Genomic DNA, 16803 nt, shown 5'->3' with positions numbered 1-16803 from the left:
TGATAAAAATTTCTAATAATCCTTCCAATTTCAATGGTGTTCGTCGTGACCTCTCCTTTTTCATTCATAATTTTAATAATCTGGGTCCTTTCTCTTTTCTTTTGGATAAGTCTTGCCAGTGGTCTGTCAATTTTATTGATTCTCTCAAAGAACCAGCTTCTAGTCCTGTTGATCTGCTCTACTGTACTTCTGGTTTCTGCTTGATTGATTTCAGCTCTAATTTTGGTCAACTGCTTCCTCGTGCGTGGATTAGGCCTGTCCCTCTGTTGCTGTTCCAGCTTCTTGAGGTGAGAATATAAAAACTGCATTTTAGATTTTTCTATTCTTTTGAGTGAGGCTTGGATGGCTATGTATTTCCCCCTTAGGACTGCCTTTGCAGTATCCCATAGGTTTTGGACTGTTGTATTTTCATTCTCATTGGTCTCCATAAATTGTTTAATTTGATTTTTGATTTCCTGGTTTATCGAGTCATTCCTGAGCAGGATGGTTCTTAGTCTCCAAGTGTTTGAGTTTCTTCCAAATTTTTCCTTGTGGTTGAGTTCCAATTTCAGAGCGTTGTGGTCTGAGAATATGCAGGGGATAATTTCAATCTTTTGGTATCGGTTGAGACCTGTTTTGTGTCCCAGAACATGGTCTATTCTTGAGAATGTTCCATGGGCATTAGAATAGAATGAGTATTCTTTGGTTCTGGGGTGTAGTGTTCTATATATATCTATGAGGTCCAACTCGTCGAGTATGGCATTCAAAGCCTTTGATTCTTTGCTTAGTTTTTGCCAGGGTGTTCTGTCTATTTCTGATAGTGGAGTGTTGAGGTCCCCTACTATTAATGTATTTTTATTTATATGTCTCTTTATTCTGGTTAAGAGTTGGCTTGTGTATCTTGCTGCTCCCCTGTTGGGGGCATATATATTTATAATTGTCATATCCACTTGTTGAATACTTCCCTTAAGAATAATATAGTGCCCTTCTGCATCTCTAACTATAGTCTGTAGTTTAAAATCCAATTTATCTGATATGAGAATTGCTACCCCAGCTTTCTTTTGAGGTCCATTTGCGTGAAAGATGGTACTCCATCCCCTTACTCTCAGTCCAATGACTGGCGATTCTGGAAGGTCTTTATTTCTCCATCCATTCTGAATGACATCCTTGCTGGATAAAGGATGCTTGGCTGCATGTTTTTCTCTGAAAGAGTTTTAAAAATGCCCCCCCAACCCTTTCTCTCATTCCAGGTCTGAGTATACAGGTCTGTTGTAATTCTGATACCTTTGCCTTGGTACGTGAGAAATTTCTTTGCCCTGGCCGCTTTCAATACTGTATCCTTGGATCTAATATTTGCGAAATGCAGTATGACGTGACGTGGCGTAGGTTTGTCGTGGTTGAGCTTGGGAGGGGTCCTCTCTGCCTCTTGGACACGAATGTTTGTTTCCCTCGCTAGATTAGGGAAGTTTTCAGCTACAATTTGTTCAAATATCTCTTCTAGACCTCTGTTTTTCTCCACCACCCCCCCCCGGGGATGCCAATGATTCTGACATTGGATCGTTTCATTGAGTCAGTAATCTCCCGTAACCTACATTCGTGGGCATGGATTTTTTTAAGTCCAGTTTCTGTTTTAGCTTTCTCTTCTACTAACCCACTCCAATTCGCTAATACGTTCCTCTGCCTCATTTACCCTGGCCGTCAGAGCCTCTAGTTTTGACTTCATTTGGCTCATAGAATTTTTATTTTCTGCCAGATTCGCTCTCATTTCTGCCCTTAGAGATTCTATATTCTCATTAACATTTTCTTTAATACTCTTTTCAAGTCTACACATCATCTTGATCATTGTTACTCTGAATTCCATTTCTTATAATTTGGTTACATCCATATTCATTAGTTCTGTGGCAGAGGCATAGACTCATTGTCTTTTCTTTGCTGGGGGGGATTTCTCCTTCTCGTCATTCTGATGAGGAGAGGTTGCGGGGTTGTCCAGAGCCCAAATTATTGACCAGGACCCAGGCCGTGCGCCCTTGTTTTATAGGGACCTTAGGGATGTGGGCTTCTTGATTTTTTTCAGCCTGCCTTCTGGGGGAGGGGCCTGCGCGCCGATACTCAGGCAATCCTGTTTGGGTAGAGTCTCCGTGTCTCCTGCAAGGGGGTATGGGGATGGGCACACTGTGAGCCGGTGTTTCCAGGCTTTTGTTCTCTGGCGGCTTTCCCTGGCGGTTTGCTGTGCCTCTTCTGAGAGTCAGAGCAACAGTAGCCAAATCTCAGCCTCTGTCACAGAACAGAGGGGATCGCAGGCCGTTCTCCACTGATGATCTGGCCACTTTAAGTCTGTTTCTGTTGGTGTTGCTCAACCCTGCAGTGTTCCAGGATGTGCGCCCCATAGCCGTTGTCCCAGCCCTCACTTCCAGGGCCGGGGCTTCTCTGTCCTTTGTGTAACACAGCCAGCTGCCAGCCACCCCCGCGCGCTCCTGGAGCTCCCAGTCTCAGTCTCGATCCAGTGAGCACACCGGAGTTCCGTGAGAAATCTGGTGACGCGTGCTCCCCGCTCACAGTCCCAGTCTGTTTTCTCGTGGGTGCCGTCTGTCCGTGAGTCCGCCCGCTCCCCCGTGCAGGTGGCTACCACTTCCCAGCGCCCGAGCGCAGCGGCTCCCTCCCCCTTCCATTTACCTTCCAATATCTGTGTGCGGTTTCACGGCTCCCCGCTTCGTACCTCAATACTCAGCGCTGGAGATGTTCATTTGTAGAGATCCAGGTTTATCTTCCTGCATCTCAGGCTGATTCCGTGGATGTTCAGGCTGGTCTGGTACCTATCCAACTCAACTCAGGGGACCAGCTGAAAAAGGGGTCCCCTACTCCTCCGCCATCTTAACCTTCCCCTGATTCACAGCATTTTTAATTTCTGCTAGATTTGCTCTCATTTCCTCCCTTAGAGATTATATATTCTCGTTCGTATTTTTGTTAATATTTTTTTGAAGCCTACACATTAAGAATCTTGACCATTTTACTCTGAACTCCATTTCTGACAATTTGGTTATATCTATATTCATTAGTTTTGTGGCAGAGGCCACAGACTCTGTATCTTTTCTTTGTTGGTGGGGGGATTTCTCCTCCTTGTCATTCTGATGAGGAGAGGTTGTGGGCATGCCCAGAGCCCAAATTATTGACCAGGATCCAAGCAATGTGCACTTGTTTTATATGGACCTTAGGGATGTGGGCTTCTTGATTTTTCAGCCTGACTTCTGCGGGGAGGGGCCTGCTGCACTGATACTCAGGCAACCCTGTTTGGGTGGAGTCGCCCTGTCCACTGCGACGGGGATGGGGATGGGCACAATGTGAACCAGTATTTCCCGTCTTTTGTTTTTTGGTGGCTTTCCCTGGCGGTTTTCTGTGACTGTTCTGAGAGTCAGAGCCTCAGTGGCCATATCCTAGCCTCTGTCTCAGAACAGAGAGATCGCAGTCTGCTCTCCACTGAGGTCTCCTGGCCACCTTAACTGTTTCTGTCAGTGCTGCTAAAAACCCCCCAGCGTCTTGGGTTGTGCGCCCCACAGCCACTGTCCCAGCCCTCACTTCCAGGGCCTGCACTTCTGTGTCCTTTGTGCTTCTAACACTGCCAGCCGACCAGGTTCCGCAGGTGCTCCCGAGTTTGCTCCCGAGCTCCCTGTTTCAGTGTGGTTTGCGTGCACTCTGAAGCGCCGATTTTCATTCTGGTTGTGCGTGCGCTCCCGAGTTCCCGGTTTTAGTCCAATTCCAGTGAGTGCTCTGGAGCTCCGGTTTTCAGTCTGGTTGCGTGCGCGTTCCCAGGCTCACAGTCTCAGTCTGCTTTCTCGAGGGTGCCAGTCCGGGAGTCCGGCCTGCTCCCCAGTGCATTTGGCTACTTTTTCCCGTCGCCTGAGAGCCCGGCTCCCTCCCCCTTCCGCTTATCTTCCGATATTCACAGCTCCCTGCTTCGCACCTCAATACTCAGCACTGGAGATGTTCATTTGTAGAGATCCAGATGTATCTTCCTACATCTCGGGGTGATTTCCTGGATGTTCAGTATGATCTGGTATATCATGCCATGAGAACTGAAACTATATTGTTTACTCCTGTAACCCCAGTGATTTGAACAATATATTGTGCATAGATACTCTTAGCTGTTTCCTGAGTGAATGAATGAGTAAGTGAATGGATCAGTGAATGAATGCATATATGAATGAGTCATTCCAGCACAAGTGCTAAAATGGAGTCTCATTAAGTTAGGTACCCCACTCCTGGGGCTATAGTGTGGCATTTGCCTCTCCCGATTCTGTTGGACAGTGGGTAACATTTTAAAGAAAATCTAGATGCTGTTGCTCAGTGAAAATAAGAGGTTGCTCAAGAGGGGGAGAATTGTTACCTACCATTTTATCCCCCTTTTTTTCTGTCATTAATTCCTAGATGTTAATACCTTGGAATAGATTAGTTTATATCTTTTCTCCTATTCCCTTCTTTCAAAATGTTATTAATTCCTCTTTTGAAATATCATATCCATCTTTCATTTTTCTTATTTCCCCTACCACCACATTGATATTGACCCTTAATTCCTTGTTGCTAGTCTTTTTGCCCCCAGTAGGACCTTCCACCACCCAGAATCTCCTGAATGTGGCTGTTATTCTGTCATTTCTTTTAGGAAATGCATGCTAGATTCTTTTGTCCATAATTAGACAGAACTTCCTAAAACACTGTTATTTTCCAATATGCACTCTTCCTTCCAGTCAGACTTATGTCTTTTAATACCTGTTTTTGAATATACCTTAGTTCATCTTTTTAGAGAGTCCACAATATTAGATCTAAAATGGTGTGTGCAAATAAGCTAGCCAAGCCTATTTTGGGAGAGAGACATGAGGAGAAGGAATGAAAAAAATGAGGCCTAGAGAAGTGTCCATTCAGAACGAAATTTCAGCATAAGTACATCTAGGCCCTGGGTGTCTGAAGTCCTAGACCTGAGTTCCTTCGCTGCACCAGGAATAACCTGTTCTTTGCTGTGTCCTTCTCCATTTATCTCTATCTCCCAAACGGTCTTCTGCCCTCCTGTCTAGCTGAAGTCTGTTTCTTTCTTTTTTTCTGATTGCATAGTTTTCATAGAACTCCAGATATTATTGAAATTACTGCCTGTATTGTGCACTTTTGTAGTTTTAGTATTGCCTTTTGCAATTTTTTTCATTGTTTTAGGTCAGTGGTAATGTGATTTATAAGAAACATATTTTTTGATCTTTGTCCATCATTCCTGGCACACAGCTCCTCAAACCTTTGCAGTTTCCTAAGTGATAAGTGCCATAAAGGTGAAATGGGTATTTTTTTTTTTTTATTCATAATAAGCTCCTTTGAACCACACCAGAGTTTATGCTCCAGGTGATTTTTGGAAAGCCCCCTAGGTAATCACAAAAAGGAGGGGGTTGTTTAGCAGTGGAATCATCTTGACCTCTGGAGAGTTTTGTCATCAATGACCAATGATTTAATGATTTTGCTTGCATAATGAGACCTCCATAAAAATCTCTGAAGTTGAAGTTGGGAGGTATTTTGGGCTGGTGAATATGTAGAGGACCTGGGGAGGTGGCAGCCCTGGAGAAGGTGTGGAAGCCTGTATTCCTTGCTTTGTGCATCTCTTCTGTCTGGCATTGCTGAGTCGTATCCTTTTGTGATAAACCAGTAATCTGTAGTAAACTGGTTTTCTGAGTTTCGTGAGCCATTCTAGCAAATGATTAGACTTAAGAAGGGAGTCATGGGAACCTATTTTTAGCTGGTCTGTCAGAAGCAGAAGGGACAAAGTAGACTTGAGATGGGCATCTGAGGCAGGGCGGTTTGTGGGACTCCCCCCCTAGCCTGTGGAATCTCACTCTAACTCCAGGTAAGTAGTGTCAGAATTGAGTTAAATTATAGGACCGCTAGCTAGTGTTCACGAAGAATCAGAGAATTTCTTGATGTGTGGGAAAACTCTTGCATCTGGTGTCAGAGTGAAGTTTTGGAGTAGAGGAGAAACACAGAAGAGTGTTTTGTTTTCTATCAGGCCTCAAAGGACTACAGATGCTCAGAGATAGAGTTCCAAAAGAGTTACTTGATATTGTTGTTGTTAATATTTATATATCATCACCAAAGACTATGGCAAGCATATCCTTAAGTTAGTATTGTTATTTAGTAATAGTTAAGGTAATTTTTAGATTAATTTAAATGCTATAGGGATTTAATTGCAGTGATTTTGGTCAGGGATGCTGACCCATATTCCTTTTGGAGCCAGAACCACCAGTAGTGGTATTAAAATGCAGCCCCAATTTCATAAAATAGATTTGTGGCATCTTTGTAAAGCTACAACCTGGCTAGAAAAATACCTAAAAAAAAAAAAAAAAAAAACTTCTGCTGTTTTTCTTGATCAAATTTTGTCAGCAAGGTACAAAGAAGATGCTCTCAGTGTTAACATTTATAACCTAAAGCTCATTGCAGGCTTGATGCAGGGTGTGGCCCATTCTGAAAAGGTAGATGGAGCTAGAATGAAGATCACCCCGGAGGGTGAAACGGAATCATCCCTGACGACTATCCCAGTTTTCAAACACACAATTGTACATGTTATAGACTAAGTTTTACTCTTGTGTAGATTGTTGGACATTTAAATGTTATACAAAATAGTTTTAATCCTGAGGAAATATTTCAGTTTGAGCCCCATATTACTAGGTCTTACATTGCACATTTTGAGTTTTGGAGGCTGGAGTGTGACCAAAGAGTGCCCATCAGGTAACAAACCTTGCAACCACAAATTCAGGGTTGTGCCATGTGTGTGAGAGTAAACCAGAGCCTCCTGCTTCAAAGCTGCTATGTACTTTTTATCAAAAGCATGTCTTTTTTTGCTTATTGTCAATTCTATGTGTATAAAAATTGTTACAAAATAATTTTTTAAAGGTAGAACTTATATTTTTATATAGAAGCAAATTCAAAGCCTCAGGTCAAGAAGACAACTTAGTCACATAATATGGTGCTTATGTTGTGTTTATTCTGTGATTATAAAAGGGTAGTTTTCTTCTTAAAATTTTTATTTCAGTGTTTAAGAGATCATATAAACAAATATAAAAGAGGATGTCACGTGGAATACAGCATTACAAAAACTCAAGTTATCTAATACAGACAGAGCTAGAATGTATGTATGAAATTAGAACAGCTGATGTTTAAAATGGAACAAACATATTTCTCACTTATTTGACTTATATCTTCTAAATTATGATTGTCTATTGCTTTAAATCTTCCTTGAATTAGAATTTTATACTGACATTTTCCCTGTTATTAGATTGTGATCATTTTGAGTGTAGTGTCTATGGCTCTAGACATCTTATGTCCCCCATATTATCTTGTTCTATACTTATTATGGAGTGGATGTTTTACAAATGTTTCCCGAATAAATGATAGCCATGCCTGAAGAAAATCCATTTGTTCTCTGCTGAAAAAACATAAACAATGTGAACTTTTCAATGTAAATAAGGTTCATGGGAAATCACTCTTTTGATTTGACAGAATCCTCTGTAAATGAGAAATATGGAATGGACACATTTCTGATCAACTCGTAAACTCTGTAAATGTGTTCATGCCAATAAAAAGAAGAAAACCCTGGCTACTTGCACAATGTATTCAGTTCTTCCTTTTATCTAAGATGGTGAAAAAAGTTCAGATTTCTATTGGTGGCATGGGTAATGTAGATAAGATTTTTAAAAAGCAAGAAACATGGTTGGAGGCTAAAAAACTGTTTGTAATTTAAATGCAAAATATTAGAACTCATAATTTAAATATTTACTGGATACTACAGTGGGTACCATATAGTGTTTCATTCTTCTAATATATGTGTATTTTCACCTTTGAAGGAGCTATAGAAATTTTGGCCTATTCTGTTTAAAACCAGACTTGTTTTCAAATAAAGGAAGTATAGTAGCTTTGTTCAAATTGTTTACAGTAGAAAATATAAAATCCTGCCATTGGATAAAAAAATTTAAATTTACTTAGCACACAGAGAACGTGGTTGTTTCCAAAGCACGTTTTTCTTTAATTTTTTAATCCCTGTTCTTTTTTTCCAGGCATTTCCTGGGAACATCAACTCTGATAGTGTGGTTCGGCATGATTTACAGCATCCCGTTATTGCCCGCTATGTGCGCATGGTGCCTCTGGACTGGAACGGAGAAGGCCGCATTGGGCTCAGAATTGAAGTCTATGGCTGTTCTTACTGTGAGTATCTGTTTAAATTTGTGGTGGATTTTGTCATCTTCACTTAATTAGTAATTTGTTTATTTTTGATTATTTAACATTACTTGCTTTCTCTGACAATAAACTGTCTTGTTTTTATATATAAATAATGTGTGAGTTTATTTGTATATTTTTACATCTTTGCACAAAAACACATATAAAAATACCTAAAGCAGAAGATTTGGGAAGTGATTTTTGTTCAGTAGACTAAAACGACAAAGCTTATTAATTAAGTTGCCCGAAGTCTTATGCAGTATTTAAAAATTAGAAACTTACTGTATTATCCATCATTTTGACTCTTTATGATGGATTTTGGATACAGTCTTGAGAATTTCCTTTCAATTCTCATCCATTTCACCTTTTACTATTTTAAAGCTAACCACTAAGTTTTAATGTCAATAATATTTTATATGCCTGTAAGTTTTATTTGCTCCTTTTAAAAATTGACTTGGTCACCTAAAATGATTCTTTTCTTTTAATCATGTTTTAAACTTTTTTTTATTTCTTAAATGCATTATATATATGTCTAATAATTGTAATATTATGGATTTTTGGGGATTGAAGCTCTGCTGTCTTGCTTCTGCTCATTTTTACCAGTAGTGCTTGTTTGCTCCTCCTCCTCTTCTGTCTTTCTTCTTTGTAGCCTCCTTATCTGCCTGTCCTTCTCTTCTCTGTCTCCTTGACTATGACCTTAGTTTCTTTAAAACTTCATCTGTGGAATTTCTTTCAGGCCAAGGTTGATGATTTATCTTTGCTTATTTGCTTCTATGAAGGCAGTGCCAACACAGAATTACTTTAAAGATTGTTTGAGCTATTTTGAGGCTACTAGGTAGTAGAGAATCATACTGCAAATACATGATTTGCAAATACTGGCTTTAGAATATGAATTCTCTGATAAAATATTTCCCTCCTCCTAGGAGTCTACTATTGGACTCTCCCCTACCCTTCCTATAGATACGTCAAAATAAAAGTTCTCTATAACCAGAAGATGGCAAATGACCTATTGGCAAGGTTTTTAAAATTAACCAAACATTTGGTAGTTTATAATAAAAATATGTATAAAGCTTTCACCTATGTACGAGTCAGTTACAGAGATTGGTGAAAATAGTAGCTGTCATGATGACCAAATCCTATTTATTTATTCATGGGCAACATTGTTAGTGCAAACTGAACTGGTTACTGAAAGGGGTCATGGAGATCATTTAAAAATTCTATACGTGTTTGTTTTATTTGGTCATCACTTTATTATAGCAAATATAATGAGTAGAGAGGCATAGAAATTTAGTTCTTCAGCAGAATGTAGATCTTCAGGACGAAGATTTAACTTGTTAGGAGAAGCCTAAAATGTGGCCTGACATAAATCTGGGTTTTCTCTGTGTGATCTGTATATTAAGGATACAGAACTGCGTTCACATGTATTCTAACTGTCAGCGCATTGGGAAGGCCAAGACAAAATGTGGTATTTTTCTCTGCATGATGGATTTTCTAGGGAGCATGTTCAGCTTTCAGTAAATGAAAAATGTGTAATACTCTTCATGGAAACCATGAGGTGTGTAATTTACTAATAATTACTTTTGAATACTTTTTATGTGTCATGAAATATGCTGAATGTTAGTAATACCACAGTGAATAAGGAAGACATTCTATGAGAGACAAGGTGGGACAATTAATATAGTAGTATTTATTAGGATAAAAATAGTGAAAGTTAAAATTCACCCAGAGGCACATCGCCTGAGGAAAACCGGTGAGTCTGGCACATTGCTAGAGCTCACTACCACTGTTCTATTTTCCTACTCCTTAATTCCAACAAAATGAACAATGATGTGATCATCACGAAGTCAATAAAAGAATCATATTGACACCCCAGAAGCACCCATCAGGCCCCCTCCCAGTTACTGCTGCTTTTTAAAAGTAAAAATTCACCTGATTTTTATCTTCATAATTTTACATTTTTTTAGTTTCATAAAAATGGAATCCTAAAATATACATTATTTCCCATCTGACTTATTTTCTTCAAAATAATAATTGTAAGAATTATCCACACTGTTATTTAAGGTATTTGATTATTTTCATTGGCACTGTTACTCTGTTGTGTGAATATTCTACAATCATCAGTTCATTTTATGTTAATGAATATTTGAATTGTTTCCATTTTCGACTGTTTAATAGAATTGCTATAAATGTTCCTCGTGGATGTCAGCTTAGGAAAGGGTACTACTAGGTTAGGATATATGCATGTTTAATTTTTGTCAATAATGACAAAATTTTTTCCGAAGTGGTTGTATCAACTTAGAGTCCCACAACCAGTGTACTGGAGTTCCTGTTGCTTCACAAATTTGGGTACTTAGTATTGATTTGAAAGTTTTAGCCATGTGGTGGGTGTTCATTATATCTCATTTTAGTTTTAGTGAGCACTTTCCTGATTTTTAAGGAGGTCATGCTTGTCATTCATATGTATAGCCTCTTTCTTTGAAGTGTTAAAAGAATCTTGCCTGTTTTTCTATTGGGTTGTCTTTTATTTATCTTTTTTCTAATTGTTTTGAGTAGTTTTTATAGCCAACTCCCTCTCTTTCTCTTTTCAGACGTGTTATTTTTGAGATGGCTTTCTTTAAAAATAATGATTTTTAAACCAACACTATCAATGGAGTTACTTTAGAACTCAGAGTAAGGTCAAATGCCGCATGCCCAAAGGCAAATAGTGTAGGGTGACACAGGCGTGGCTTAAAATAGGACAGCGTGTTCTACAGTTGTTGCAAGTGGATCTGTGAAGTTGTGAGCTCATGCTATCATGGCCTTCTCCATCTAGCCCGGGCTTTGACAGTCACAAGATGGGAAGGAAAAAAATACCTGAAGCTAAGTAGGAAGCTAGGCTTTTCTAGGGCATAAGCCACTCTAGGGGGGAAAGTCGTACACTTTAAGAAACTGTATTAACATTATAACAGTAGGTGCCAGTGGAGTAAATGATGAATTGGCAACATAAAATAAAATGTAAAATAGAAATTGAAAAATACCATTGTAGTAGGATATCAGGTGCTAATCCCTGGAACTGTAAATGTTACTTAATAAGGCAGAGTGTTTGATTAAGTTAATGATCATGACATAGGGAGATTATCCTGCATTGTCCAGGGGGCTTCTAAGTACAGTGGGTTCTATCCTTTTGAGAGGTGGGCAGAGGGAGAATTCACAGACAGGAAAATGGAGGCACTGTGACCATGGAGCAGAGATCAAGTGATACGTTTATAAGTCAAGGGATGTCAGCAGCCACCAAAACCTGGAAGAGGAGAGGAGTAGATTCTCCCTGGAGCCTCTGGAGGAATTGAGGTCCTGCTGACCTGTTGATTTGAACCTAGTGAAACTGATATGGGACTTTTGGCCTCCAAAACTGTGAGAGAACAGAGCTGTTGTTTTAAGCTACCCACTTGGGGGTAATTTGTGTAACAGGGACTGGAAATGATACAAGTATCAATATCATTTTAGGGGGAAAAAAAGATACAAAAATAGCTCTAGAGGAGTGTTCTTCAGTAGAACTTTAAACAAAGATGTAAATGTCCTTGACCTGCTGTAGTCCCTTAGTCACATTTGGCTTTTGAGCACTTAAAACGTAGCTGAGACAACTCAGGAACTAAACTTTAAATTGTATTTAGTTTAATTCACTTGAATTTTGAATTTAAATAGTGTGACTACTGGCTACCATACTGGTTGGTGTAGATTAGAAGAACCAAAACATCTGCTTATTATTTTTCTTCCATGTTCTTTTATAGTTTAAAGAACCTACAACATTTATTTTTTAAATGGAATTCTCTGATTGTTCCGTTAGTTTGGAGAACAATGATTTAATCATCCTGGACGCAGTCTTTATTGTCAAAGAGTTGATGACTAGTCCTTTCTTTAACCAGATCCCCAACTCGGCCATTTTCCTAATAATGTCCAGATCAGATTATTTTTATTTATCTGTTTGTGAAGAATGCAAATTGTATTTATGTCTTTTCCAAGAAAAATACACATTTATAATAAAAAAATATGTGCTAAACATATTTGTGATGGACAACTTTCCTAAAGGTACTATTGTTTAAATTTACCCATCCTGGAATTCAGGCTAGAGAGGGTCCTTAGAAGATGGCCTTCTAATTTCTTTTTCTTTCTTTCTTTCTTTCTTTCCTTTTTTTTTTTTTTTTTTTTTAATTTAGTGAACTATTGCATCAAAGACTTTGATTTTTCAATGAGAAAAAGAATCATGGATCTTTGAGGGGGAAAAGTCAGGTATACTCTTTTATTTTGCCCTCGTAATAGTTAGCAGTACTGTGTATGCTAGGGTCCCAGCAAGGAGAAACTAGCCTTCAATTACTCCCGTGGGAGAGAGAAATGAATTCTCTCATCTTTCTAGAAACCCCTTAGAGGATATATCTGAGGTCTTTCTTAAAGTTCCAGGATAGGGAATGGGTTTGTACTTCTTTTATTTCAAAGTTTGCCAGAAGAACTGGAGAGGGCGAAATCTCAGTGTGAGCACTCTTCTGTTGGAGTGTGTGCCTTCTGCAATTCCCCTTGTGTTTGTCATTTGTCCTCTGTGCAGTTCTTCCGTGATCACTTTGTCATCTGAAAAATTTGGTACTTCTCAAGTTTGCAAATAAAAAGTTCACTGTATTCCAAGTGGAGAAGGTTAGTTCCAGGTCACTACTTTGAAGCCTTTAGGACTTCCACTGTTTGTTTCCTGACTTGTCTTGAGGATAATATGAGTTCTAATTTCAGTGAATCCAAAGTCATTTTAAATTATTCTGCTCCCTCTACATTTGGTTTTCCCTCAAGTTTAGTTGAAACAAGTGGATGCTGTTATTTTTAAAACTTAGCAACTCAGTAAATCTTCTCCCAAAACACCGATGCTAATCTTCTTACTATGTACCAGAGGGACTACATGAAGCAGAAGGGAGAAGTCGGTCTAATAATTTCTAAAAATCATTTATCGCTGCAGTACTCAAACATTGATTTTACTCAAGCCCAGCACAGTGTCCTGATTGAAGTGAGCATTTTTGGGGACAAATACTATATTAGCTTTTAATCAGAGTCTTCATGAGTGAGGTCTGTGCCTTAGGAAACCAAGATACACATAACTAAACTAATTTTTGTATATGCCTTCAATTTGGATGAGTAATTAACAAAGCCTGGATATATCGCCCAGTGCAAATCGTGGTGGAAAGTAAGCACCAGACTAGGGCAGGAAAAAGTATTGGGAAAAGCCAAATACAAAAAAAAGGACAGTGTTTTATCCTTTTCATGCTGTGCAAATGCGATTGTCCTCCTACAGGGACCGCAAACTGACGCTCACACTCCCATGCTGCCTATGCAAGAGGTGCTGCGGTGTATATGTATGTTAGTTTCCCAGGGCTGTCGTGACAAAGAACCACAGACTGTGTAGTGTTAGACAACAGGATTTGTTCTGGAGGGCAGGAGTCTGAAATCAAGGTGTCAGCAAAGTTGATTCCTTCTGTAGGCTCAGAGGGAGAAACTGTTTCATGTGTCTCCCTGAGTTCTGGTGGTTGCTGGCAGTCCTTCGTGCTCTTTGACCTGTTTGCGCATCATTCCAGTGTCTGCCTCCCCTTTTACACGGCCTTCTTCCCTGTGTTTGTTGGGGTCTGTGTCCTCACGTGACCTTCCCTGTGTGTGTCGGGGTCTGTGTCTTCACATAGCCTTCTTCTCTCGTGTCTTAGTGTCTGTATCTTCACATGGCTCTCTTAGAAAGACACCACTCATTGGATTTAAGATCCACCCTAATCCAGTATGACTTAACCCTTTTTTTTTTTCTTTCAAGATATTATTTAAATTGTAGTTAGTTAACACATAGTGTAGTATTAGTTTCAGTGGTAGAATTTAGTGGTTCATCAGTTGTACATAACACCCACTGCTCATAACATTAACTTCCCTCCTTAATGCCTGTCACCCAGTTACCCCATCCTCCCACCCACCTCCGTCCAGCAACCCTCAGTTGGTTCTCTATTGTTAAGAATCTCTTATGGTTTGCCTCCCTCTCTGTTTTTATCTTATCTTACTTTTCCTTCCTTTCTCCTATGTTCATCTGTTTTGTTTCTTAAGTTCCACATATGTGTGAAATCATATGGTATTGTCTTTCTCTGACTGACTTCTTTTGCTTAGCATAATATACTGTAGTTCCATTCATATCGTTCCAAATGGCAAGATTTTATTCTTTTTGATGGCTGAGTAATATTCCAGTGCACATATATACCACATCTTCTTTATCCATTCATTAGTCGATGGACATTTGGGCTCTTTCCATATTGTGGACATTGCAGCTATAAACATTGGGGTGCACATACCCCTTTGAATGACTAATTTTTATCCTTCAGATAAATACCTAGTAGGGTCATAGGGTAGTTCTATTTTTAACTTTTTGAGGAGCCTCCATACTATTTTCCAAAATGGTTGCACCAGATTACATTCCCACCAACAGTGTAAGAGGGTTCCCCTTTCTCTGCATCCTCGCCAGCATCCATTGTTTACTGAGTTGTTAATTTTAGCCATACTTACCAGTGTGAGGTAGTATCTCATTGTGGTTTTGATTTGTATTTCCCTGATGATGAGTGATGTTGAGCATTTTTTTCATGTGTCTGTTAGCCATTTGTATGTTTTCTTTAGAGACATGTCTATTCATGTCTTCTGCCCATTTCTTAACTGGGTTTTTTATTTTTTGAGTGTTGAGTTTGATAAGTTCTTTATAGGTTTTAGATACTAACCCTTTATCAGATATGTGATTTGCAAATATCTTCTCCCATTCTGTCCATTGCCTTTTAGTTTTGTTGTTTCCTTCACTGTGCAGAAGCTTTTTATCTTGATGAAGTCCCAGTAGTTCATTTTTGCTTTTATTTCCCTTGCCTCTGGAGATGTGTCTAGTAAGAAGTTGCTGCAGCTGAGATCAAAGAGGTTGCTGCCTGTGTTCTCCTCTAGGATTTTGATGGATTCCTGTCTCACATTTAGGTCTTTCATCCATTTTGAATTTATTTTTGTATATGGTGTAAGAAAGCAGTCCAGTTTCTGTCTTCTGCATGTGGCTGTCCAGTTTTCCCAGCACCATTTATTGAAGAGACTTTTTTTCCATTGGATATTCTTTCCTGCTTTGTTATAGATAAGTTGACCATGGAGTTGTGGGTCCATTTCTGGGTTCTCTATTTTGTTCCATTGATCTGTGTGTCTGTTTTTGTGCCAGTACCAGACTGTCTTGATGATTACAGCTGTGTAATACAGCTTAAAGTCCAGAATTGTGATGCCTGTAGCTCTGGTTGACCTAATCTTTTTTTTTTTTTTTTTTAAGATTTTATTTATTTATTCGACAGAGATAGAGACAGCCAGCGAGAGAGGGAACACAAGCAGGGAGAGTGGGAGAGGAAGAAGCAGGCTCATAGTGGAAGAGCCTGATGTGGGGCTCGATCCCATAACACCGGGATCACGCCCTGAGCCGAAGGCAGACGCTTAACCGCTGTGCCATTCAGGCGCCCCTGGTTGACCTAATCTTAAAGTAACTAATTACATCTGAAAAGACTGCATTCCCAAGTAAGGCCATCATTGGAGTTTCTAGGTGGATATGAATTTTGGAGAACATATATATTCATTAAAATTAGTAAGAATTTCTGTTTAGATTAGCTGGGCAGAGAACTAAGAAGCAGTTTTGGAAGTCCACCCATGTTTTCCTATTTAAATTAAATATTTAATTTTGCATAAAATAAAAGGGTTCTAGTTACTTGTATTTTGTGTTCTTCGCACACACACATACACACACACAAAGTAAAAGATTTATTATGTTGCCTGGGGATCAGTATATTGTGATACAGACTCACCAATCCCATTAGCATTTATTGAATTCTATTTGTAAAGCATTTTGCTAATTTTAAATCTAAAGTGCAGCATATCATACCTGTGGTTAAAATACTTTAATGGTGTTCCATTGCCTAAAGTCTAAGGTGTTAGCTTGAAACATAGTGCCCTTTCTGTTACCTCTGCATTCTTACATCCTCTCATTGCCATGTTGCAGTCTGTGCTCTAATAATAGAAACTATTTCTATTTCCCAGTACATGCTGTGCTTCTTGAACATGCTTTTGTCCAGGATATCCTCTCCAAGCACAGTGTCCTCTCCATTCTTAGTCTCTTCTCTCCCAGGATTCAGTTGAGGTGCAATTTTCAACAAGAAGACTTCTCTGAATTTCCAGAATGAACCACATTTCTTTTTACCCCCATTACACTGTGTGAATATTTCCAGTGAAATATGTATCAAAGTATTCCAAAATATAGCAGAGTGTGAGATACTGGGGGAGAGGGCAGACACAGTCACCATATTCATTATTGGCATCCTGTCAATTATCAGACCGTATGCAAGTGATGTTTGCTGAACTGAACTAAAATCAGATGTAAATGATGCAGACCTAACTTACTCCCTCTGTGGAAATTGACTACTCTTTGATGCTGGATAGATTCTTTCATTAGTTGAACAGGGTATGATTCTGTTGCATCATATTGAATGGTCCTGTAGGTGCCTACACAGTTTTGAAAGACTTGCTGTACTGACTGTATTAATAGATGAC

At 39.2% G+C, this 16803-nt stretch overlaps 1 protein-coding gene across 1 annotated transcript in view; it reads left to right on the top strand.

Moving 5' to 3' along the window:
* Positions 1 to 16803, top strand: part of CNTNAP2 (contactin associated protein 2) — a 1324851-nt gene that overhangs the window by 235937 nt on the left and 1072111 nt on the right. Inside the window, exon 4 of the mRNA XM_008697394.2 lies at positions 8055 to 8202. Coding sequence (XP_008695616.2) covers positions 8055 to 8202 — 148 coding nt within the window. The remainder of the gene's footprint in view (positions 1 to 8054; positions 8203 to 16803) is intronic.

Source organism: Ursus maritimus, unplaced genomic scaffold, assembly GCF_017311325.1.
Source record: "Ursus maritimus isolate PB19 unplaced genomic scaffold, ASM1731132v1 scaffold_3, whole genome shotgun sequence".
In the NCBI taxonomy this organism is placed as follows: domain Eukaryota; kingdom Metazoa; phylum Chordata; class Mammalia; order Carnivora; family Ursidae; genus Ursus; species Ursus maritimus.
The sequence above is the reverse complement of the archived record's forward strand: the minus strand, read 5'-3'. Positions and strand labels throughout refer to the sequence as shown.